The sequence below is a fragment of the Pithys albifrons genome, chromosome Z (genome assembly GCF_047495875.1).
Source record: "Pithys albifrons albifrons isolate INPA30051 chromosome Z, PitAlb_v1, whole genome shotgun sequence".
Classification (NCBI taxonomy): domain Eukaryota; kingdom Metazoa; phylum Chordata; class Aves; order Passeriformes; family Thamnophilidae; genus Pithys; species Pithys albifrons.
The window spans coordinates 21,198,951-21,224,865 of record NC_092497.1 but is presented as its reverse complement, the minus strand read 5'-3'; the positions used below and the strand labels follow the sequence as shown (position 1 = coordinate 21,224,865).

At 38.5% G+C, this 25,915-nt stretch overlaps 1 protein-coding gene across 3 annotated transcripts in view; it reads right to left on the bottom strand.

The window, feature by feature from the left end:
- Positions 1–25,853, bottom strand: part of NDUFAF2 (NADH:ubiquinone oxidoreductase complex assembly factor 2) — a 59,407-nt gene extending 33,554 nt beyond the window's left edge. For 2 of the 3 annotated variants that reach the window (XM_071581114.1, XM_071581112.1), the window contains exon 1: positions 25,614–25,853. In XM_071581114.1, the coding sequence (XP_071437215.1) occupies positions 25,614–25,628 (15 nt within the window). In that variant the 5' untranslated portion in view covers positions 25,629–25,853. Of the gene's footprint in view, positions 1–190; positions 249–25,613 lie in introns of those variants that run through there. The other variant, XM_071581113.1, reaches the window with a different exon arrangement.
- Positions 25,854–25,915: the final 62 nt, after the last annotated feature.

The following is a 25,915-nucleotide window of genomic DNA, read 5'->3' as shown; positions in this document are numbered from 1 at the left end:
AATAGACAGAAATATATAAAACTTTCTAAACAAAAGACAAATTTGTCCAAATCTATTGTAGCACTTGTCTCAATAGAATTTCTTATTAATTGTTTTGACAACATGGATCTATTTTTGTGGATGCATATTTGCTTTCTAAATGATTGGCATAATGAGACTTGGTACCCAGAAAAATAAACTCAGATCTTACCCATCCTTTCCTATCTGTGTGCATGAATGAGAGGGAGCAGGCCAGAGATGAGACAAGATTTTCATTCCTAGTAAAGACAATCTGGTTTAGCACATTTCAACACCATTCATTTTCTATCCTGCGAATCTATTATAAAATCAAATTACCTGTATGATAAATGTTCTATGATTATCAGGAAGAGTCTTATACTTCAGTTTTTGGACACTTGATTTGCAGTTGCGTTTTACATACTGTACAGATGACTAAATGTATATTTATATACCAAAATTCAGACACTTTTAGTTCAAATCGGTTAAACTGAAAAATCTTTCCCTTCTGGCTGCCTCTATCTCTCTTTAATCCTGGTCATTATAGGACCCTATCACAAGTAATTTGTTACTATAAGGCTGAGAAAAAAATGCTAGTCTCACAATTTTTGTCATTTTCTCTTGCTTTTCTCCTGCAGGCTGCTACTCTTGATGTCCTTTATGGAAATATAAATTCAATCAGCAGCTACAAATTTCATGAGACATCCATCTTCATGATGAATTTCTGACTGAGTGTCAAAACAATCTGTAGATTTCTCCCTGATGAAACACACTTTGAATTGTAAATTTCTGCAATTTTTTCATGTTAGAATTTGAGCTGCACGAAAATAGTGCCAGCGCAGATATGGTGCTTGCCAGCTTGAGACAATTTTTCCTCTCATTATCTCATTCTACCGTTGAAAGGGTTAAAAATAACCTATGAAAAATTACTTGTTTCTTTTTTATTTTACATTAAAAAAATAGATATCATTTTCTGTTCTATTGAGAAGAAATTAGAAAGGCCTTCAAAACATTCCAAATGTCCTCAAATCAGTAATTTCAACCTATTTTACAGTAAGTTAGTTGCAATAGAACTTACAGAATTTCCTATAGTGGCAAAATGGTTCACAGAGACAGTTTGCTTCTTCTAAATCTCAACTTACATTAAATGTTGATGGAAACAGAAAATAGATACATAAGGTACCCAAATCAACACTTTTGTAGAGTTTTGAAAAATTTGCTATTTTCTGAACACAGTAAAGCAATAAGTTTCTCATTCAATTACTTTCTTAACAGTAGCTTAGAAAGCACACACTGCAGACCAAGTATATCACAGCAGCTCAAGTATTTTACTTCAGAAGGACATGTTCCTCTCTTCTCTAGACACTGACATGAAATGTAAAACAACACCACTTTTCCAATTTGCAAGCAAACTAAATAGTCTGTTTATTATAAGGAAAGGAGGTAAGAAGGATTCACAAAGAGAAATTCACTAATAAAGATGATTTACCTACTCGTGGTCAAGAACTGACTTTGTTTTGTTCTCTCCAGAGATAAATCTTGTGGTGGGGCGGGTAGCTTACTGACCTCCACTTTATTATCACTGAAAAGAATTATAATGTTTGGGATGTTTCAGTGCAAGTAACACATGCCAAAACACAAGACTGTCTCTCAGTCTACAGAAAATTCAAAAGAGCTTTCAGTTAATTATCAGAAAGGAAAGTAACCTCAGAGGGAGCTACAGAATAACTGCCTTGCAGAAGAGTTTCAGTGTACTAAGGTTTTATCATTTTATATATCACTACATCATTTTTTTGGGAGTTGTCCCTGTTTGCCACCACCTCCCTCAGTTACCTGCCCTGCATTCTGGTTTATGGGAACCAAAATGCCCTGAGAGTTGATCCTAATTCCAAACTCTCAGAACTGATCTATACAACTTCCCTGAGTGGTTTCTTAAACTTAAGCATAACTTACTGATTTAAAAAACAATAAATATGTGGGAGCACCAGACAATGTCAAAAATCAGGTTAATCTCAAATAAAGGCCCAAGGAAAGAAGGCTGGCATGCAGCACTAGTAGGGTAAAATGTCATGCTCTGGGGCAAGGAGGTCAGAGGGCAAGTCACTCAGAGAAAAATTACTTGGCTGCCTTTTCAACTATGCTTATTAAACTGACCCTTATAAACTTGCTATTAGTAGACTGCTCCTTGCTCAGCATGACAAAAAAACCCCTTAACTTTGCTGAAAATTTTAATTCAACAGAAGTCTGGTTTTGTTTATTTGAGTCACAACATCCAGATAAAATAATCTCAAGACTTTATTTCACTTTCATGTGGTCATATATTTATTAGGTTTAACAGCAAAACAAAAACATACACCAATCTCTGCTCTAATACCAGTAATTCTATATAGTGAAGCAGATGTTCCATAACACACATGGTTTCCAGACACAACTTTTTAGCTACAAATTCTGCTAGGGTAGATAGTAAGAATGGTAATTACTGAATGTATTATAATAGCTTTCATTTAAATACATTCTTGAACACTATTTGGTTATTGTTATCTGTGGGCCCTACCAGAAAGGAAGGTAAGCATAACAAGACAATCCGGTTCTATTTCTCAAAATATCCTCAGTACTACTGATAGAGCTTGCTGTAATACATGCGAAGTAGAGAAACTAAGGATCCATCCTAATTGTATTAATTAACAATTAATGGCTTCTTGTCCCCATTCAGTGTTAGGGTTTAACTTCGTTTTGCCTTATTTCAAAACCTCACCACTGTTCCTCAGAAACAATCACTTCTCTTTTACCTGTATCTTCCAAGTTCTAGGCCATGACACTTTATTAGTGTGCAGTGTTTAAGCACTTCCAAAGGCAGCTGATTAAATTTCCATCTAACACATTAAAGTGCAGAATTGTACAATTTATGTTTGAAGTCAGGCTTGCCAACTTCCAGGCATCCTACCAAAACTGAAACCACCAAAGTAATTAAAATCTTAGGAAAGACAATGAAAATTGAAAGCAGTGTTAATAAGCAACACAGAGATGCACAAAAGAAAACTCACAGTAACACAAACCCAACCAATGTGATCCTACAAATTCTAGTATGTGCTGTGTATTTCTCTAATGCCATTTTCTGCACCATAAAGCTACTAAAGAAGAGTGATTTCTTTTTTCCTTCCAAGATAACCTTGAAAATTATTAGTGTATCAATAACATATGAATGCTTAACAAGAACAGCACTCCAAAAGAGTCCTCACACTCAGCAACAGATTCTAGGATTTTATGCTGTGTAAAAAATTGTATTAAGAGGGAAATTCAGTCATCCACTGATACTAAAAATAAATGCATCAAGCAATGATGTCACAAGTCAGATAAACCTAGGATGACACTAAACTTACATTTCAGCAAGGTGTCAGAAGTATTACAAATAAATGAAAATTGTAACTTGTATGGCATAAAGGTACACCACATGAAGACTGCATTATTCTCCTTCTACATGCCCCCAAGGTCCTATATTTATCATCAAAATACTCAATGTCTGACTCAGAACTGAAGATATGTTTCTAAGCTCAAAAGTCAAGGTTCTTTTCCTGCAAATGTATTCTGTTGTTTTATTAAAGAGACTTCTCTCTACAAACCTAGTCTTGTACATCTCTCCTAACAATCACTCCAATATTTTCCTTGGCTTTTCTATTCAACAGGTAATAATATTATACACCTGATTTAGCCTTGCTTTTAATTTATTAACAGCTCCATTACACACATGCATTGAAGGTCATGAAGATTTCCTTTTTCTTGTCTTCTTCCTAATACAACTAGAAAAGTTTGTAAATGGTAAGACTGTCTAGAAAGGCTGGGAGCACTACCACCTTATGAAGCTAATTTTTAAAACACAGCATAATTATTGCTAATATTGGAAATATGCAAAAGCAAAGCGAATAATAATAAAGAAAAAGGGCTTGATTTTGCTCCCTGTTTTTGTTAACTGTGCATTACTTTCTCATCAGAGGTATTTTGTAACAAGACAGTCACTATGTAAGGTAATAATTCCATTCAAAAACTCTAAAATTGACATGAAGTTTAACGAAGTCTTATAAAGCAAATAATAAGTAGTTTCCAAAACAGGGAAAAGGTTAAAATATACAGTGGTTAAAACTGTAGTATTTGCAGGACTGTCAGTTAATTCACTATAAAATTCATGTTCTCTCTGGGAACATGAACTTTCATACTCTCTACACATCCTCCAGAGCTCATGGCACTTTGATAAGAAAATACAGGTGAGATACACTGAGAACACTGCAAGAGTGGCCAGTTGTCCAATGACATAACCTTGTACCTAAATGTTCTCAGGAAAAGCCTGCAAAAAAGCACTTGGACACAAGCAAGAAGAGAGAAAAGAAACATTACAGTTGTTGCCATTGAGAAGCAGGAAACAGAATCAGTACTTCTGTCAGCTGCTGGATCTCTAGGGAAAAATTGTCATATTAACCAACTAAACTCCCAGGGAAATTAAAAAGTGAATGGAAATGCCAGTATATCCCTCAGGCAAACCCCCAAACATTTCTAGAGTTCTATAAGCATTGCTTGGATAATGGCACCTACAGTAATACTGTATCAACCCCCCCACACAAAACGTTTATCTTTTAAAGGAAATATGGTTAATATCCAGTCTCTAAACAACAATTCTCAGTATAATAGAAATTTGTGCACATTTCCAGAAATGTTCTTCCAGAACTGTTGCATTGTTTGCAAAACTATAATAATCATGTTGCTCATTGATCTCCGGTGTCACTACATATGATAGCCTTGAAAGCCTCATCTGCAGTGAGTCCATGATAGTTAAAGCGTAATCAAGCATATATTATCATTTTTCTGTAATTCCACGCATTAAGTTTAATTTTCAAGTATTTTCCATCAACAGTGATCAACAAAAATATTTAATATTTAGAGTCATTACAAAATCCTAAATAGGCTGTGTGCACAACCTGAGTTTTCCACAGCTTTGATGTAAAAGTCAGTCACTAAAAAACTTTTAGGTATCTGCCAACAAATCCTACCATTCTGTGCTCATTAATATTTACAGCTGCATTCCTAGTTCCCACTAAAACAAGCACAAGCTTAAATGTCCTTCTTTCCCTTCTTCAAAGATTAGCTCAAACAGCTTTTTGTTATTCTCATATTTTCTCTTGATGGAGGGGGAAAAAATCAACTAATCAACCACCATCAACAAAAAAGTGTTTCAGAGTTGTTTCTTATGACATTGCATTTCCTCTACACAAAGTTCTCTCCCTGCAGGGCACAAGTCTTAGAGAATTTAGCAGTCAACAGTGCAAAAAGAGATGCTAAAGGCTCTCTAAATTTAATTGCTCTTGTACTCTGCATCACAAATAGCAGCTTCAGAGTATTACCCTGATGAAAAAGTGTGGAAAGGATAGCACTGAATAAGAGGAGTGAGCACTGGTACGGATTGTTCCATCCAAGGCTTTCCATACCCTGGGAATAGCAAAAGAGAGAAGGATGTGAGATCCACCTTATTTCTTGAAGGCTGACAGTGGAAGGCCTGGGTATGATACAAAATAGTAGCTATCAGACTAAACCAACATCATATCACATACATCCGTATTTTTCACCATTCTGTTTTCTTTAGCACCTATTAAGCATCTATTAGATATACTATCTAAATGCTTATTAATATGGATACTGAGGAAACTACCAATGACTTTCCTTTTAGTCCATTATTTTGTTGCTTCTCAGATGTAGACTTACTATTTTTTAGGTCTTCAATGTTTCTTACACTCTAAAAAATATTCTTATTAATAGTTTCTATTGTATATGCTAAATATATTCTGCATTCTCTTTCCCATTTTATAACAAGTTACAGGTTCTTCTCCTCTACACAGGATTAAATAATGTGTTCTAGACCCCACCCATCTTCAGCCATCACATTTACACAAATCTTCAGATGCACCCAATAGCACCTTCTCTTCTGAGCCAAATCCAGGTCACTCCTTAGATTTTTGGCCAACTTCCTTATGCTGTACCTTTTCCTAATGACAAATGTTGTAATTTTGTTTTATTCAGCTTGTTCTTCATCCTAGTACCGTCTTTTCTCCCCAGTTTAGTTCATCTACTTGAATTTAGTTCATCTAGTCACAGAAACACCTTGAAATTTCCACATCTCCACTCACTCACTTACAAAATGCATCAGAATCCCATTATGCCAATGTCAGTGCAAGAGTTTGCCATCTTATTCATGCAGACTACCAACTCTTGCCTAGAAATTACCTCCTATAGTGTCAATTTCACTTAGCAGTTATGAAGTTTTCTGTTACATATGATAATTTTAAAGTATTAGCACTTTAAAGTATTAAATATTGATAATATGATTTAACCTACTGTGTGAATTTTAACTACAGTAACATAAAAGTTCCAATCTGCCAATAGCTCTTCAAAAATAAATTTTGACACCTTTTGAAAAGACTCACAATAAAGCAATATTCAGTAAATTACAAACTTACAACTAAGAACACAAAATTTTCTAAATTCACACAAATATTGCCTTCCTCATCTGTGAGCTTTTTCAGCACGACAGAAAGGAAGCCACAGAACACACCTTGAGAAACCACCCTGAGAAAAAGGCGCATGTGCAGCTACTCAGAGATATGCCAGCTACAGATGAGCCAGGGAGTCAAAAGGGGTAAAATGTTACTGCTATTTGTGAATTGTTACTAAAATTACACACAGTTGTTGCTATCCTCTGTCACAGTTTGAGGGTGTGAGGGGGAGGCAGGTGAAGAATCTAGTTAATCCTGCACACGTACTGTCATTTGCCAGGCCACTGAGGGCCACAGAACTGACAGATAAAAAATCTGATCATGACACGTCAGTTTTAAATACAGAATCACTTCTTTTTAATCTAAACTGCAGCAAGAGACACCTTCATATAACTAAAATGAAATCAAATTAAATAACATTTAAAAATTAAAATAAGTAAAATAAAATAATAAAATATGTTGTAAATTTTAGATATGATAATATGCTTCAGAGATTAAACACTCTTATACACAACAATTGAACAGATGGAATTTTTCATTGTATGTTAACTGGACCAGTGCTTCAAATATAATTCAAATTACACTGAAAACTCCTGCCTTCTAAGAAGCAGGTGCACCATCCAACCAATCGATTGAGTGCTGCAGAGATTAAGCAGACATTATTATATCACATTATACATTTATGCAATACTTCAAACTAAATGTTAAATAAAAAGTAGGTATTAATGCACAGTGGGTTAATTTGAGAAAAAAAATACACATTCCATATTTGGTAGAGGAAAAAATAAAAATCCTAAATCTCAAAGGCCTACGCATTTCTGTTTTCTTCCCCTCTGAATTCTTAAGCTGATTCCAAGAGCAGTTACAAATGGACTGAATCCTAGATATCAATCATCGTCCAGCATTAGCTCCCACTGAAAAGCACTTTCCTAAACTTTTCAATCCCTCTAATTCCATTTCTTTCTAACTGTATTTATTTTGAGGAAAATTTCTGATCCAAGCCTTTTCTCCTCTCACCTTAATGCCAGTGTATACTTTTTCACTTTTCATAAAACTTCCTCTGTGCAGTCTGACAACAATAGTGCTTTCAAATCGCCACCATACTCTTTCTTGGTATAGTTACATTTTCTCTCTGCACTACTCATTGGCTTCCACCTTCTTCTGTTGCATCATCAAAATGAGCTAGAAAGCTCCAGTGCACTACAGCATTTGCAGCAATTGTTCTAACAGCTGCTCCCAGAAATATGTAACTAATAATTATCTTGCAGTACTTAGAAGGTGTTTTGGTTTAGCTTTGGCAAAATGCCAACTGCTCAAGAGTCTGTGAGAGTCCCCCACCAGGGAAAGGGAGGGAGGAGAGAGGAAAAAAACTAGAAGGGAAACTTAAAATGGCAAGGTTTTTATATTTACACAGAAGAAAGAATTAAAAACAGAGTACAATATAACACACACACACACACATATATATATAAATATATATATAAATGTGAAAAGAAATAACAACACCTCTACTGAGTCGCCCAACCAAATAATAGAGATTCCAACCATCTAGACCCATAAAACTCCCAAAAGACTCTTCCTGAGAAAACTCCCAGCAAGAGAGGAGAAAAACCAGTAACAAGATGTTACTTCTCTAGATAACACAGCCATGGGGGTTGCAACAAGACCTAAGCACAAGCGCGTCCTCCTGGAGCTGGGGTGAAGAGCAAAAGGAGAGAGAAGCTTCACCTCCCCCTCTTTTTATGCTTGCTGTGATGTCAAATGGTATGAAATATCTCTTTGGTTGCATAAGTCAGGTGATGCTTGTCTTCTTCTACCTACGTCACTCTATCTGACCCTGCCAAACTGAGGCCCAGCTAAAACTAAGGTCAAAACTACCACACTGAAGGAAAGTTCCTCATGGCACTAACTGTCCCTCATCCCCCCTTGTCCTTTTGTGTTTCACCTCTGGAGATACTACATTGTTTGCAACACACCCTTCAAACAAATATTTGTAGTATAGATACCACAACATAATGCCAATCACTTTTGCTATTTCTTTCTGATACAAATTACTCCTAAGCACCCTTCACAGTTCTGAGCTTACTCTCAGGGTTCACCCATGTCAAAAATAAATTCTTCGCTTCTAAGAGTTTAAAGACTTGCTTCCTTCTGTCTTAAGATTTCTCTCTCTGACACCTCCACATACATGTATGATCCTGATATTAAAATTGGCATGTCTAAACCAGGTCTTATCCACATCGTTATGATGAAGAATGCCATCATTGTCCTCTTCTCTTTCTGATATTGTTTTAGAAATGAAGTTCTCCTGCCTCTATAGTCAGGATTTCTCTACAATGTATAGGTTCTCTTTGCATAACATTTTTTTCAGTAAGACTTTACTGATTTCCACACTGCTAAATCTGCCATGCAGGCACAACTACAATGACATAATTTTCCCCTGACTTGACACCTGAATCCTACCCTACTCATGAATTTATAACACTGCTGCAATGATTGTTTTTCTAGTCAGGAACTGTGAGCACTTCAATTGTGTCTTCAGATGTTCTGCGGGTTTTGTATTTTTCACCTCAACTACAAGCTGCTTTGTTGTGAAACTCCTCTGTAAACTATCCCCTTCTACTCTTTCTATACTTGAGACAGGTAGACTCCTATCACATATGGGTCTGAATAAATCAAGTTAAATTTATTCTCTGCCCCTTGGCTACATGGGAGAACTCCATAAATATCCACAAACTAATTTCAAAATTTTCTATTACCTTCTATTTTACATGAAGTATAACAGTTCTGCTGCAGGTGGTTTCTGGTTTTGCTAATGAAATGGCCATATATATCTACAGTACCTTCTCTTATGCATCAATTTTAAACACCTTGGATAAAGGCTATTGTTCCATCTCAATGGCCAAGCAGGTACTAGAGATGTGAGACATTGCTGTGGCTCATAAGCAAACAAAAACCTGAAAATAAATTTCAGCTACACAGATGGGAGAAATCATCCTGTAGGTCTCTACAGATAATGAAACTGCAGTAAAGAGAAAATTAATACTTGAGATTTCCTTTCTGCTTTTTTATTAAAAAAAAAAAAAAGAGTTGAAGGGAGAAAGGTACAGTAAGGGTGGTGGCCAGAAAGCAATGATCAGGAATCATCATTCCTATTGCATTACTCTGGGCAGTGTTCATATAAGAGCAAAGTTCCCTACAATCCTTTTAGTAGCCTTGTTGGAGTTAATTTTCTTCACAGTGCCTAGGATGGGGCTGTGTTTTTGGATCTGTGCTGAACACAAGTTTGATAATACATAGATGTTTTTGTTATTGCTGAGTAGGGCTTACACAGAGCCAAGGCCTTTTCTGCTTTTCATACTTCCATTCAGGCAAGGAAGTTCGGGGTGCTTGGGAAGTTTGAAGAGGGATTCAGCTGGGACAAGTGACCCAGACTGACCACAAGGATATCCCAGACCGTATGTCAGGCTTAGTATTTAAAGTAGGGGCAAAAGGGTGGAAAGGGGGCATGCTTGGAGTAATTGCATTTATCTCTCTGAGTAACCATTATGCTGCTCTCCTGGAGATGGTTGATCTGCTTTGTATGCAGGGTTTTGCTTTCCCTCTTAAACTGTCCTTATGTCAACCCACAAGTTTGCCAGTTTTTACCCTTCCAATTCTCTCCCTGATCCTGCTGGTGGAGGAGATGTGTGGTACTCGATTGCTGTCTGGGCTTAAACCACAACAAGTGTATATAAATTCACATTTGATCAACATGCAGAACACATGACCTAGTAGCTGTAATTTTACCATTAAGTAATGCCTAACAATATTTTATCTAGACTGTTTAATACATCTATTCTATCTGGCAAGCCAGGAAGCTGGACATTGAAGCCAGACCTGGTCTCAGGACATGTTTGTCAGCAGAAATAAAACAAACCAAAGTTTTGAACAAGGGGTAAAATTTATTTTTTTCCCTCACCCATCTATAAAGAAGGCCTGCATTTGCACTCTACACATCTGAACAGGGCAGAGCATCACATCAAATCTGCCTTTGGTTCCAACTGCACTACTACTACAGATTAGTAATTACTTCTCTTCTAGCTCATGCAATTCATTTCCACTTAATTGCCCATTTACATTTAGGTAGTTGTAGTCCTGCTTCATGTTATGCCATACCCTCCTACTACAGAAAGATTTCCTTCATCAGCTCTGCAGAAGGATAATACATCTACAGGGATCTTGAGAAAGAGAATGCAATCACTTTCAGCATAAAAGAGGACAGTTTGCAACCTGATGTATTTAACCACCAATTCCTTTGTCTTAATTACCAAAGGTAATGTAGCTTGGTACAACCATTTTCATTACAACTGCTTTTAAAGAGTAACAACCATGCCGTAAAAATTTGCCACAAGCCAGATTACAGAATGTATTGAACTTGCCTGGTAAGTATGTGAATGTTGGTAACCAGTCTGAAACAATCAGTTTATGTATTAACTTCTTGCTATTTTTATCAACTTTTGAGGACAATCCAAATCAGCTTTTTCAAGCCATAGAAGATTTTTGTAGAAAACATTTTGAGGCAAAAAGAAAAAAAAAAGCATCCAGCACAACAGTTTATCCATCAGAATAGATAAATTTTAGCAAGGAATAACTAATAAAAGTGCTTGATTATCAGTCTACATCTTCTGATTAACTTCTCTTAATCAGGAGGAAGGCAAAGTGGGAAATTCAGGAAAGTGTGCCACTGTTTTCTGACTGTTCTTCACAGTAAATTCTATGATCCATTGCAACAAGATGTTCATAGCAGTGGGCCTCCAGGGTGAAAACAGATCATCATTTAGATGCAGCTAGCCAGCCAGCACTCAGAATCTTAGACAACTTCATCTTCCCTTGGCTACTAAAACACAAGTGTTTACTCTTTCTCTGTCCCTCCCCCAGAATCACACTGCTTGTGATAAGGGCAAACTAGACAGTATTTTTAGCTATTCAACCATGTGATAAAATTCAGTATTCTTTTTTGGGTCATGAGATAGTAATTTGTAGTAAAATATTTGACATCTTACATATTTCAACAACAAATGTATTACTATAAGATACTTTGATACTGACTACTCTTCATGCAAAAAGTTACTGTAGAAGCTCAGAGATAGAGAGTCACAATTTGTTTAAACGGACAGCCAGAGAGCCAAGCTGTCACTCAGGAGGGAGGTCAGAATGTGTTACTGGTTGAATCCCTCTTTCTGCTTTAGGCATGACTGTAACTGGCTCCAAGGTGCTTGGAGGACACATGCTTATTCCTTACTTCAATAGTCTGCTCACCAGCTGCCTCAATATAATTAGAGCAAATCTAATATACAACAACTAAGCTGTAGCTTAGACAACTAGCACACTTCTTGCTGGTTTTCTGGTACATAGAAACTATTTTAGTAGGCTGGTGTGGTTAGGCATTCAAGGCCTCTGATATGGATTAGCCACCTTTCTTTTACTGAGGGGAAGATGTGAACAACTGAAGGACATGCAGGAGACGAGGTCAGAGTTATGGACTGCACTGAACTGCCTTGATGCACATTAGAACAGCAGAAATCAGTTAACCAATTAACTATTCCAGAAACCAATTAATTACTCCTCTTTGAGAGTCTGTCTATATTTCTGATTCAGAGGACAGAATTAATCACATTTGAAAGTACCTGTGCCTGTTGCAAAATCTAAAAATTAATATGACCCACAAGAGACAGGGCCTTCCTAACTCCTCTCTCCCCTCAGAGGAAAGTCTTGTTCCGGTATGGACAAATAGCTCCTTGGACACACAACCTTATCATAACACATGACCTGTGCAGACAATACAGACATATTAGTACAGAGGCCACTGGCACAAAGTTTCTATAAAGTCTGTTAAAATCCTCAATTTGGTAATCTTCTCTTCCAGTGACAGGTTTAAACGGCTCTTCCAGGGCTGAAAAAGTACTTATTATACCTGCCAAAAAACTGTAATCATAGCAACAAATCACATTAGATTTCTTATTTCAGCAATTACTACCACTTCTTTCTCATACAGAGGATCCATGTTTTGTTCTAACACAAAAATCAGAATCTCATCAGTAATCCCATACAAACACTAAAGGATAAGCTACACAGGGAGGGATGTGTTCCTGGATTCCCCCATTCAGAGTCACCAATCTCCCACCTCCCTTTTAGCTCAAATGTTCCACCTTCTTCCTTTGTCCCAGCTTCATAACTCATGGGACCACATGCTCAACTTTTTCAACTGAGTTAAACTGGCACAGCAATAGGTCTCATAAATAACTACTGCCAGCTGGAAGGACAGAAGGTAAAGGAAGACCAAGATCTCTCCCTCTCACCAGTGACAAACTTATGTTAATCAACAGTCAACCTTATTTCACCTTCAGGTTTACATGAGATTCTGATGACTTTAACCCATGCTATTACATATTGGGTCAGATCCAAATCTAGGAGTTGCCCATTTTCCCATCTCTGGCACAGAAGCTGCTTACACAGCATATCTTTTCAATTCAAGATGATGAACATGTAAGAAAACCAGCTGATTTCATATACTACCTGTCATTTTCCACCTAATCATTTCAAGAACAACCTAGGAAATTTTGGTACATCACACTGAACCAATGTCATGATCTGCTTCTGGATACTGTATTCTTAGTTCTCAAACCAGGAGCAAACTAAACAAACCTTTTTTTCTTGAAATTAGGAAATATCCGAATAGAAATATCACATACATTTTAACAGCATGGAAAAATTACTCCATTTCTATCTGACGAAACATCTACAAAAGATACAGAACTATTACACCAAGTGAAAAAATATATTACAAACAGATAGTAATCACAACTTATTTCTAAAACTACTCGTGTGATTCTTTTACAATCATTACACTAGGTTTAATTGAGAATTTTGCATGATATGAAAACAGTGGCAAAGTTCTATTGCTATTACAAGTAGGAACTAAGAAAAACAATACCCGTAACTTGGCAAATCACCACAGACAGGTAAAAATGAACAATGCAGCCCTTGAATCTTTACAATTCGTGGAATTACCTGAGTTAGTAGTTCAACTAGCACTTCAAACCACAGGAATCACAGAAAGTAGCCAACTTGCATTGTTTTCATCCCTGGCTGCTTTTTGGCTCCTTCATACAGCTTGTGCCACGAACCAGACCAAGTAACTACTCTTGCTGACCAAATAACTAGTCTTGCTGAAAAAAAGCAGCACTGTAGGTTAGACAGGAGACAAACTCAGGAGAAGGCTGCGAGATAACTTGTAATAAGAAAGAAGGAGAGGCCGGGTTGAAGGCAGCCATGAGCAGCCAGAGGAAGGCAGGGAACTGCTCCGCCTTTTTTTTGGACAAATATTAGATTCTACTAAGTCTCAGGTCGGAGATTTACTTTATCACAGAAATAAATCTGGATGCTAATTTTACTACAGCCAAGAAGTTTTGCAGAAAATGGAACTACTAGCAGTTCATTTTCTGGCAATTTTACCCTCCAATGGTACTACCATACTGTTTAGATCAAGTATTTCAAGTTTGTGTTTATACTTTGCTTTAACCACCAACACATGCCACAAGCATTAAATTAGATATTCACATACAGAGTTCTCTCAGTAGTTACTTTGCAAGACCAGCAAAAAGAAAGGTGAAATTCTGTAAGACAACAGACATTCTGTCATTGACTTCAACTGAATCTGTTTCTTCTCATTTCTTAGGGAAAAACATTCAAAGTCTTCTTTTTAAAACATGATGTAGTAAAAGAGAAAGCATACCAGATGGGTCTGGCCATAATGAAGCCATGATTTATTAACTAACATTTCTTGACTGATCAAAAATAGAAGAAGATATATTACAACTGCTTATAAAAGGTGTGCCACTGTATCCAAAACATAGTTTCACAAGTAGAGATTGTTAATATCAGAATAAAGTTTTTTTTAAAACTTCGGGAATCAGATCAGGAGAAATTTATAATTACCTTGAGTTATTTCAATATTGTGATGACTACACCAACCAGCACTGTAGCTAGTATACAAGGAAAAGCCACAACTTCTGAAGTACAAGTGTGCAAGATATGATAGTTAAACATCAAATCTAACACTTTTCAGCCATAATATTTAAACGGCCTTTGCAGTCACCTTGTAATAACCAGCTCTGAGGCTTCTCTCTTGCTCCATCTGAACTTTTCAAAACTCTCCTATGAGTTTTGAAGCATTTATGTATGAAGCAGACTTACCTGTTTTTCAGTTTCTTTCAACACAAATGAAAGCTTGTTGGTAGGGGAACAAGGAAAGCTGCTGAACTCGCTGTGCCCTGGCCTCATGCTGGACTGAAAAAGTAGTAGCAATGACCACTTGGAGTGAGGGTGCAGGACCACTAAAAAGACTACACCTGCTGCAACACAATCTAAAGAGAAGCAGTGGTCCAAGGACCGAGCAAACAGAACCATGGCAAAACCCTTCCTCCAAGGCCTACCAGGATGGAGCACATTTGCCAAGGCCAAACCTATGAGAGATGGTGGTAGCTCCTCTGTGATAACACATCTAAGAAAAAAAAAAGTAATTGCACAGACTCAGATGCAACCAGAGAAGAAAGGAGTGAGAATATAGGAGAGGAACAGGTCTGCCGACATGAAGGTCAAGTGAAGAAGGAGAAGGTGCTCCAAGTACCGGCAAAGAGATTCCCCTGCAGCCTGTGGTGCTTTCGTTCTGGATATCAGGGACTGGATGTGACTCTATTTCAAGGACTTTAGTTCTCTTAAAGTCTGTTGTAGCTAGTATGTTCAGCTCCTCAGGCTTTGCAGTGGACATCCTACTGCATAACACTATGTATCTTTCTACTCTTTCTGGTTGTAGTTCTCTGGACCAACTTTTCTTCACCCCTCTTACAGACACAAACCATCAAACAGCACATATGCTTCCTAAGTTCTAAAGCTTGTGACATTTACAATTCCTACAGCACTGACCACTTCCCACACCACTCTGCCAGAATCCACCCCTTCTTTGACCTCATCAGAAGCAAATTTTGTACTAACTGCAGTTCCCCTTGATGGTGCTTCCAGACCATACAGATGAAGGTTAGTCTAATCAGACTTTCGCTTCATGAAGCATGAAATGATAACATGTTGCATTTCAAAGGTACATGGCCATAAAAAAGAAACATTAGAAGCTAAAATTTCCCTTATCTCCCTATTTAATCCTTTCCATTCCATCAACCCATCCCACTTATTTCTTGGTGTTCTTCCTTTCTATGCAATCCCTGTACCCAGAGGCTGAGCATGAAACTGATTTTCCCCTCTCCTCGAGGCAAAGCAGCTCTTTTACTACTCTGACCTTAATACCATTAAGCCTCTGATGACAGAAACTTTATTTGGAAGTCAGACCTAATTCTTTATCATTCTCTCTATTCTTCAGGAGAACCTGAAAAGGTTACAGTGGTCCACAAGGTAACATGCCAGCCTTCCTCTACTGAAATCTCTTTCACTATGGTTTCTCAACTGCACTCTTTTGTTCAGCTCTTTGTCATTCTATTCTATCTTCTCTTTTAAAATGAGAGTGTAGCCCCACCACTTTCACTTAAATGCTTTAATTTTCTTTGTAGTGTTATTTTACAGTAACAGTTTCTTAAAAAAGATATACCAAATTATGTGCAAGCAAAAGTGGACAATGAAAATTTTCACATGAGAATCACAATTAACAAAGCATGTAGACAGCATTTATAATCTTGTTAACCCAAATTCATGTAAATAATGCACTGAAATTAATTATACAGACATATTAGAAAAAAAATGTTTCCTTTACCTGCTACTGACACACTTAACTCTTCCAGGTTAAATCTGTTCATTAGTTTCCCAGTACAATTTCAAATCCTAAAACTTTGCACAGAGTAGGTGATTTGTTCTTCCTATGCATATTAATGACAGATTTATTTCCTTCTTTGGAACCAGAAAAGTAAGTTAAATTCTCCTTGTATTTCAGGATAATGAAACTAAAAGGCACAGAATTTAGTCATAAAAAAGGCATGATGCCAACAATCCCGATTGATAAAATGACCACGTTTACAACACACTCAGCTCTGTTACTCTCAGCTCTACAGGTGGCAGCTATTCAAATCAGCATTTTCAACAAATTCTGCTAAGATTTTTTTTATTCCACCAATTAAAACTAACTCTTTTTCTAGCACTGACCTGTTTCTCTATGCACAATAGAAAAAAGTTGTTAACATGATGAAATTTTATTTTTTTTTTGTTTTTACTATCTGATTTTTTGCCTATCAGAGATCAAAAAAAAGGGAAAATCATACCAAACCATCCCCCCTTCACACACCTCTTCTGAAAGAATCAAAACAGGTTTTCAAGCCAAACCCACAATAATTAAAAGTTACAAATGTACAGCATATAAACCTTAATGCTAGCTGGCAGAATCCAGCAACATCAGCATCTCAGTCAAATACCAATATACACACTAAAGAGCAAACCTGGCTGTAGCAACAGATAATATGCAAGTTACTGCCTGTCTGTATGACTACTTATTGCTATTCGTGGTTTTTCAAGTCAGAGAGATTAACATACCATGCCTCTTGCCAGTTCATTTCTAGCAACTAAAGGAAAAACACAGAATAGATTACCATGAGTGCCATCACACAGCAAGTACAGGACAATCAGGAGATGAGGCCCAGTCAGCAGGGTTTAGGAAAGGCAGATCTTGCTTGATCAACAGTATCTCCTTTTATAACCAGGAGACTCACCTACATGGATGAGGCAAAGGCTATGAATGTTGTCTGCCCAGACTTCAGGAAAGCCTTTGACACTGTCTCCCACAACATTTTTCTGGAGGAGCTGCCACCACATGGCTTGGACAGATGTACTCTCCATTGGGCTAAAAACTGTCTGGATGGCTGACCCAGAGAGTGGTAGAGAATGGAGTTACACCCAGCTGGCAGCTGGTCACTAGTGGTGTCCCCCAGGGATCAGTACTGGGCCGAGTCCTGTTCAATACCATTGTGAGTGATCTGGATTAGAGGATTCTCAATAAATTCACAGATGACACCAAGCTGGGCAAGACTGTGGATCTGCTGGAGGGCAGAAAGGTTCTGCAGAAGATCTGGACAGGCTGGATCAAAGGGCTGAGGCCAGTGGTATGAGGCTCAGCAAGGTCTAGTGCCAGGTCCTGCCCTTGGATCACAACAACCTCAGGAAGTGCTACAGGCCTGGAGAAGAGTGGCTGTAAAGATGCCTGGTGAAAAAGAACCTAGAGGTACTGGTCAACAGAGGCTGAACATGAACCAGCAGTGTGCCCAGGTGGCCAGGAAGGCCAATGGTATCCTGGCTTGGATCAACAGGACCAGGAAAGTGATTCTTCCCCTGTATTCAGCACTGGTGAGGATACACCTGAAGTCCTGTGTCCAGTTCTGGGCCCCTGACAACAAGGACATTGAGGTGCTGGAGTGAGTCCAGAGAAAGGCAATGAAACTGGGGAAGGGTCATAGTCTTATACGGAATGTCTGAGGGAGTTAGGGTTGTTTAGCTTGGAAAAATGAGGCTCAGGGAAGACCTTATCATTCCCTAGTACTACCCTGAAAAGAAGGTATAGCCAGGTGGGAGTTGGTCTCTTCTCCCAGGGAACCAGTGGCAGGATGAGAAGACACAGTCTTAAGCTGACCAGCAGAGGTTCAGGTTGGACATCAAGAAGAACTTCTTCACAGAGAAAGATTGTTAAGCATAGGAATGGGCTGCCCAGGGAGGTGGGGGAGTCATCCACAATCCCTGGAAGCATTCAAGAAATCACTGGACATAGTAGTTAGTGCTATGGTCTAGTTGATATAGTCAGCTTTAGTTGGTCAAAGGCTGGTCTTGATAAACTCTGGATTATCTACCTTTAGGATTCTATGATTCTCTATCACTGCAATCAAACACCGATATTTCATATGTTAATGCTTTTATAATCTGCAGTGAGCTCTTCAAAGTGTAATGGCTTTGCTGCATAATGTATCACCCAGATTGAAAAGCTATCTTGATTACTGTCCTAGAAGTTGGCAGTCTGCAGTGAAAATTTTATTTTTGTACAAACACACATACATGCTACTATTTTAGAGCTAGGTTTCTCTATTTCATAATTGCTCCAGAAAGGAATACTCAGCTGTCAGTACTTGCTGTTCCTGAAACAACATTGCCACCACCTGGACAAACCTCTAAGTGCCAGGTACTGCTGGAGTGGGAGTGTGTGTACCTGGAAAAAGCCTTCCAATGTGAAAGAAACAAACAAATAAAAAACTTTCTCCACAGACTTATTTTCATATCCAAGTTAATTAAGTCTTATAAAATTCAGTTTCCTATGCACTGATCAAAATTCAAATTCTATATTTCACTAGTATCGTAACATTAGGACATGTAAAACTAAAACAAATGTATTAGCTCTCCAGCAACATTTGAAAAACTAGCCTGCAAAACTATTTTTCATGTTCAGTAATGTTCTATACAATTACCTGCAACACCCAATAATCATCTTACAAATGTTTCATACAATCAGAATCAGTTTCTGCCTCCTTCTCAGCCTGTTATCCAGAAAGCCAACATTCAGAGTCAAAAGAAAACCACAGCTCTAACCTCAGAAGACACGCTCTGGAGAGATGTCACTTATTCCACTCTCCCTTTATCATCAGAAATTACAGGAAAAAATTACATCATCACGTTACAGGTATGTTTCAGTCTAGTCTTCAAGCAAAACTATATTTCATAGCAAATTTTTAAGAAAAATAGAAATTCTACTCTACACTTCTGATGCACAGGAAGGCAACAGGCCACTATCTAAAACAGAAAACAAGGAATTACTAAAACTATCACAGGGAATTCCTTTAATCTCAACAGAACCATAAATCATTCTAACTTTCTTGAAAAGGTGTATATACTTCTATTGAAGTCTGGATTGAATCAGATTAAGGGCACCTTACATGTATCATGGATTTGAATGCTTAGTACTTTTCCTTACACAGATTCTTCTTTATTTGCACATTCCTGTTTTTTAGAGAATTTAATTCACAAGATAAAGGCCCTTTAGGCAAATGTGAGTGGGCATTTCATATGAAGAAAATGTTTCACACAGTAGTCAGTGCTTGCTCTCACTCAAGTGTTAGCAACAAAAGTTACACCTGAAAATTGGTCATGCCATTTGTATGTCTAGGGATTTATAAGGTATTTACAAGAGTACTGAGAAACTTTAGCTTACCAGTTTCATTCCTCAAGCTTGCAGAATCAGGAGCTCAGGCCACAAGTGCCCCCTAATGCAGAACTTCTGCAATGTATAAAAATCTAGGGAATACGGAATGCTTTGGACTTTTTCCATCTGTTCCTGGTAAGCTGCAGGTACAAACCAAGTCAAACCTGAGTCTGCTGTTCCCCTAAAGGAAACCTCAAAACTTGAACCATGCCTTTAACACTGAAACATAATCTTTGAAATAAATTACCCCCTTGATGGTGACCTACTGTTCTTATACAAACTTGCATATGCTGGTACTTCACAGTCCTCATTTTAACTCTTATTCATTATAATATATATATGAGAGAATAAATGAAGATATTGAAAAATTTTAAATAAAAGCTGCTCATTAATCAGTCATTCAAAAACAAAAATTCAACTCAAAACATATACTTGATCTTAATTATTTAGTGCCTCTCATCTTCCTGCATTTTTAAAATAAACTGGTGATTAATTATTTCCAATGGAAAATGGAACCAGGTATTTCCAGCAAGATATATTTGGCTGTAATAAATGCATAAACTGTAAGAGAGATTTGTTTTGCAATTAAAAAAATACGAACAGTCTAAATATCACTCCATGTACTGCAGAAAGAACAATTAATCATGTACCAAAGCCATGGCAATGCTCCAACACTATGTTACATAATAAGAAAAAATAAATGAGTCACACAGATAAATCTAGTCTGTTTAGTGAAATACTTGTCTGAGATACTGAAATGAGTCATCAGTCACTACTACCCAATTGTCTATTCCCATCTTTTATCACATCCAGCTTAAAACAGGCATCTGAGCCATCTGAGTTAATGAGCTATGCTGGATGCGTCTCTCATGAGAAGCATAGTGTGGTTGAATTATTTAATCACTGTCATCACTTTAAGGTAATCTTATAAAAAACTACCACTTACAGAATGCCATTAAGTACAGAACCATCTTTTCTTCCAAAGAAGCCTATCTCACTATAGTGTTGAAGATTTGAAGTGACTTTGAAGACGACCATTTTTCTCCCACTTGAAAATAAAAGTCCTTGTGCCTCTTGTCTAAAGTTTCACAAATTCAGAACATTAATTTTGAATTCTCCTGTATTCCTGTGGCCAGAACAGGAATATACTAACATTTAATTTTTTTTTCTTTTCTATTTCTAGCCATTACTTTCTGTAGTGATTCTGACTGTTTCTTCTTACAGTCATGGGGCTTTAAACATTCACTTTCCCTCTTTCAAAAGAACTAGCACAACCAGACCGAAATAACACAGTTTTACATGTCTTCCTTTCCTCTCCACAATGCCAATCTTTTCCATACTCACCAAGGAGAATACAATATTCCTACAAACTCATATCTTTGTGCCATCACTCAGAATTTTTTGAATGAAGGCAAAACACACGTTACAATCAGCACTCGCACATCCTTGACAACTGACACCACTTCTTTAATCTCCACAATGATTCCCTACGAAACCAATTCAAGTTGTTGTTTTTCTCCTAATAACCTAATTACTCAGAGAGTCAAAATCAGGAACACAAGCAAACTTTCCTTTGATGACAAACAGGTAAATGTGGTCTCGGGTACAGCTGCTACATCTTGAGTTTGACCTGGACTGTCAAGGGCTTAGAATATTGGTGAGACTATGTCTGGTGTAGCAATTTGAATCAAAGAAAGTGGGGTTTTGTAGTGAATCCTGGGATGCCTCTATTTAGCCCATGCTGAAAGTAGTTTCTGTGAGCACAACTTGCCTTTTTAAAGAAGAAATCATCACTTATAAATAAAAACTTCAAAAAATAACAGGATATTAGGTGCTAAGGCAATGTGAAAGCCACACCTGCAGCATATACCTAACACTTTTTACCTTTTTGGAAATCTCCAAACTCTGTATTGCAGATGCTTAGACCTAGAAAACAGGCTAAATTTAACCTGCAGTAAACTCTCTGAATCACAAGTGATAGAGGTGGGAGGAAACTCAACATTAACCACTTGTATCTCCTGAGCTGCTTCTACACTTCCTATTAATACAGAAAAGACTTCAGGTTCTAAGAGCGTACCAGACTCTGGACTGAGTGTACAAGAGCGCAATTCACAACTGACAGAAAAGAAACATGAATTCTTTGTATCACCCACTTCAGGTATTTCTATTCCAAACTGCTGCCAAAGACTAGGCCAGGCCAAAAGAAGGGTGTGAGGCAGCTACAGCTTTTGCTTGAAGCAGAAGGTGGTGTAAGTACTACATACACCATCCACTCCCAGCTCCTGCTGAAGGAAGGACCTCCATGCCCGTCTGAAACAGAGCCCAGCCTGTCCTGACAGACCTACCATGTCTAAGTCAATAGACAGAAAGCAGGACACATCTGTTTTGCACTCTCTTTCTGCAATATTTGATCAAGTACAGTACAAAGGCATCAAGCACATCAGGCCCAGCACTGTGCTAGAGCTACTCATCCTCCCCAAATGCATAGGACAGACAAGGCACAGTGCTACACACTGCAATGACCTTGCAGTGGAATCTGTACACAACAGCTGTCTCTACACAGCTTCCCCTACAGCTCATTTGGTTTCCAGTGGTGTTCCCATTCTGAACTGGTCTCTACACAGTTAGGGCACTGGGCTAATATGTGAACTATATATGCTGCAGATTTTCCTAATGTACAAGAAATAATGCTCTCCAGCACTTAAAAAGTGAGCATTGCTTTCTCAGCACTGCAAAATTCCTAGTTTCATTAAAAACAGAGCTTCAGAAATTTTCTGGATGTGGACATTTTTTGTTCTACAGACCTTCCTCAATTTCTATTACCTTCCCCATCCATATCTTTAAGCTTCTTCACAAGCTATAAAAATGACAAATTCTGTTTTGACCCTGTTGTACAGAAGTGGGACCAGCACAGGATGCTGTTCAAAAGTGTTGTGAGAGCCAGTTAGTTACCAATAGCCAAAGCAGTGGGTGCAACCACCTGTCATCACTTCCCTCGTGCCAGAATGAACTGACTTCCCAGCAACAAGATCATATAAACCTGAGGGAAGACTGGCATATGTCCCTGCTCTGGAATAGATGAAACCTAGTATTTTTTCTATACTGACACCGCAGGGATTGCCATTGACAGAAGTACAAATTACAGTGGAAATTCCAGTGGATGGGGAAATTTAATGGACAGAGAATCTTCTGCTTCCAAATAACCCCAAATAACAAGTGACTGCTGCAGGAGGCTGGCTAGGATCAGAAAAAAAACTCTATCTTAAAATAGCAATAATACACATTCCCAAGGAGTCCAATTTTAAGGAAAGTGCATGATGGTATTTCAGTTGGAAATGGGGGGAGAAAACAGGTATCCAAATTAGGAAGTCACAGAGATGAAATTTATAACATTACTAATATGCTGTATTACAAAAAATTTGTCAGTTGTGTAGATTCATGTTCTGTGTATGTGTTGATTACATAATCAGTATGTCTTGATTCCAGCTGGTCCCTTAGTTGAACGGTATGCCAGTTTGACAGTGACCTGCCATTAGATGCTCCCAGCTACTCCCAGTTTGCTCCTGCACAGTTTGACCTGCAAATGTAATAAAAGTACTTTATTCTTCATTCAAATGCCTCATAAAAACTTTTGAGTATTTCTGAACTTTGGCAGAGAGCCAGTGCATCTGACAGGGTAACATTTCAGACTATTTCAAGAACAGCTGCCAACCTGCTATGCACTCACATAAGCAAATTCATAATCCATAACACAGACAAGTCTAAAAAACATTGCAGTGTTGTCCACTCAGAAAAAAATTTTGATAAGAACCTATCTCCCCAATCAACAATTTCATATCAGTTTTCACTCACTCCTTTGTGAACATACTTATGAGTTATTACTTGTTCCCGTATTTTCCCAGCAACCATATCAGTTAACTCTGTTTATGGAGGCTTTTTTTTTGTCTTTTTCAGTCACCAAAACCTCCTTATTTACCCCAATAAATTTATTGCTATACTTCCTGGTATTCATCTACAAGTGGGTAATTTGTACTTGTTCCTTTACCAGCTGGAGGAGGTACAGGTATGACTTGTCCTACATGGTTTTACTTTTTCTTCTTAAAATGTTCACAGGATATTTTCTATCTGTTTTCTGAATTTATGGCAGCCCACTCTCCTGTTGCTGTTTTCATTCTACTTATTTTCATCCCTCTTTAATGACTGTTACATTCCATAACTCACGGTCAAATATGTCCAACAGTGAGTTTCATCAATCATTGTAAGACAGAACAATTCAACAGAACAAAAAGCAAAGTTTGAACACTTCACAAAAAAAAATCACCATCAATTTCTTCTTTGTGAGTGGAAGGCTTCCTTACTTCTTTCACAGTTCTGTCATTCTGCTGATGCTGAGGGGTTAAGGTTTTTTTAGATCACCTAAGGTCACAGCTAGAGCACAGTGATAAATATATAGCAAAATGAAATGAATATTCACAGGTAGTATTTTCACACATAATCACAGTAGTATTTTCCATATGCACTTTCCTGTTCTCTAGTTAGATAAAAAAAGCAGTAAGGGAGAATTAACTGACTAACAGTGAACACATTGATGGAAGATAGGCTGTTACTTTTTGTATCTGGAATTTCAGTTTGTAAAGTTTAACTGTAAAAACTCTTCCCTTAGTTTGGTTCCAAACTTGGAAGAAGGGTCTGGGAAGAGTGAATTAAACATTAGTCCACTTGCCAGATTTCTTATTCCGCTTTTTAAAAAATTTTTAATACACAGTTTTTCCCAGATAATATGCATTGACCAGAGAAATTAAAAATTTTAATAGTAAATTATTAGAAAAATGAAGGTAAGTATGGATAGGAAATTTTAGAGACTCTGTAAAAGTTCTAGCTCTTCACTTTGTTGTGATAACAAGCCCATGCAGGGAGAGAAAAAGAGGACTGTAAAACATTACAGCATGTGCACCTGGACACCTTCAGGGAACCTGCCTTCCATGAATTGTACACAGTGCAGAATAAGCAGGGCATCCATAGAGAACTATGTGATGTGTAAGTACATTTGGACTCCTGGAACACAGGCAGAAATCTAGAAAAGTATTTTTCCACAGGAGTGGGATGAATGTACATGTAAGAATTAATTTCACATAATCACAGAACCAACTAGGTTGGAAAGACTTCAGAGATCATTAAGTCCAACCTATGACCAAAGACAACGATGTCAACTACACCATAGCACTAAATGCCACATCCAGTAAAGACAGGGATTGTGACTCCACCACCTCTCTGGGCAGTCCATTCCAATGTCTAGTCACTCCTTCTGAGAGGAAATTCCTCCTCATGTCCAACCTCAACCTCCCCTGGCACAGCTTAGAAGACTGTCCTCTCATCCTGTCACTCGTTGCCTTGGAGAAGAGCCCTAACCCCACCTGACTACAACCTCCTGTCACAGGTAGTTGTAGAGATCAATAAGGTCTCCCCTGAGCCTTCTTTACTCCATGCTAAACAACTACAGCTCCTCAATGGACTTGGGCTCCAGACTCTTCTCCAGCTTCACTGCCCTTCTCTGAACCCCATCACAGCACATGCAAAGGCGGTTCGCGTTACCAAGATCAGTCACCCACTGCTGCCGACAAACCTCCTTCCGAGCGGTGCCTGCGCTCTAACACCCTCCACTGACCGGCTTTAGTGTTTTAATGGCATATGGGCACCAGCTTGAGAAAGTCGCACGTGTTTCCCGAAACACGGGATGCGCCCGCCCTCCGCACTTGCACTTTTGTTTCCCTAAGCACCCGCAGTTTTTTTTCGGTCGGCAGCTGGGCCAGGCGGGGGTGGCGGGACAGGCCCGCGGGGCCCGGGCGAGGGTGGCGGTGTGTTACCTGCGCGGGTCTCATGCCTGGGCACACGGTAGTACTTGTTGCCGAACTGGTCGGTGCCCACCAGCTCCTTCTCGGGGCCGAGCACCCGCAGCCGCAGCGCGCGGAGCGCCCGCCGGGCGAGGCTCATCCCGGGACACCGCCGGCCAAGGGCAGGAACGGGACACGCGGGCAGGAACATGGGCAGGGACAAGGACACGCGACCGGACACACGGACAGCCGGATACAGGAACCCCTCGGCCCCGGCGCGGCCGCGAGCGCCAGCCCCACCCCCAGCCCCTCGGGTCCCGCCTATCAGCGGCGGG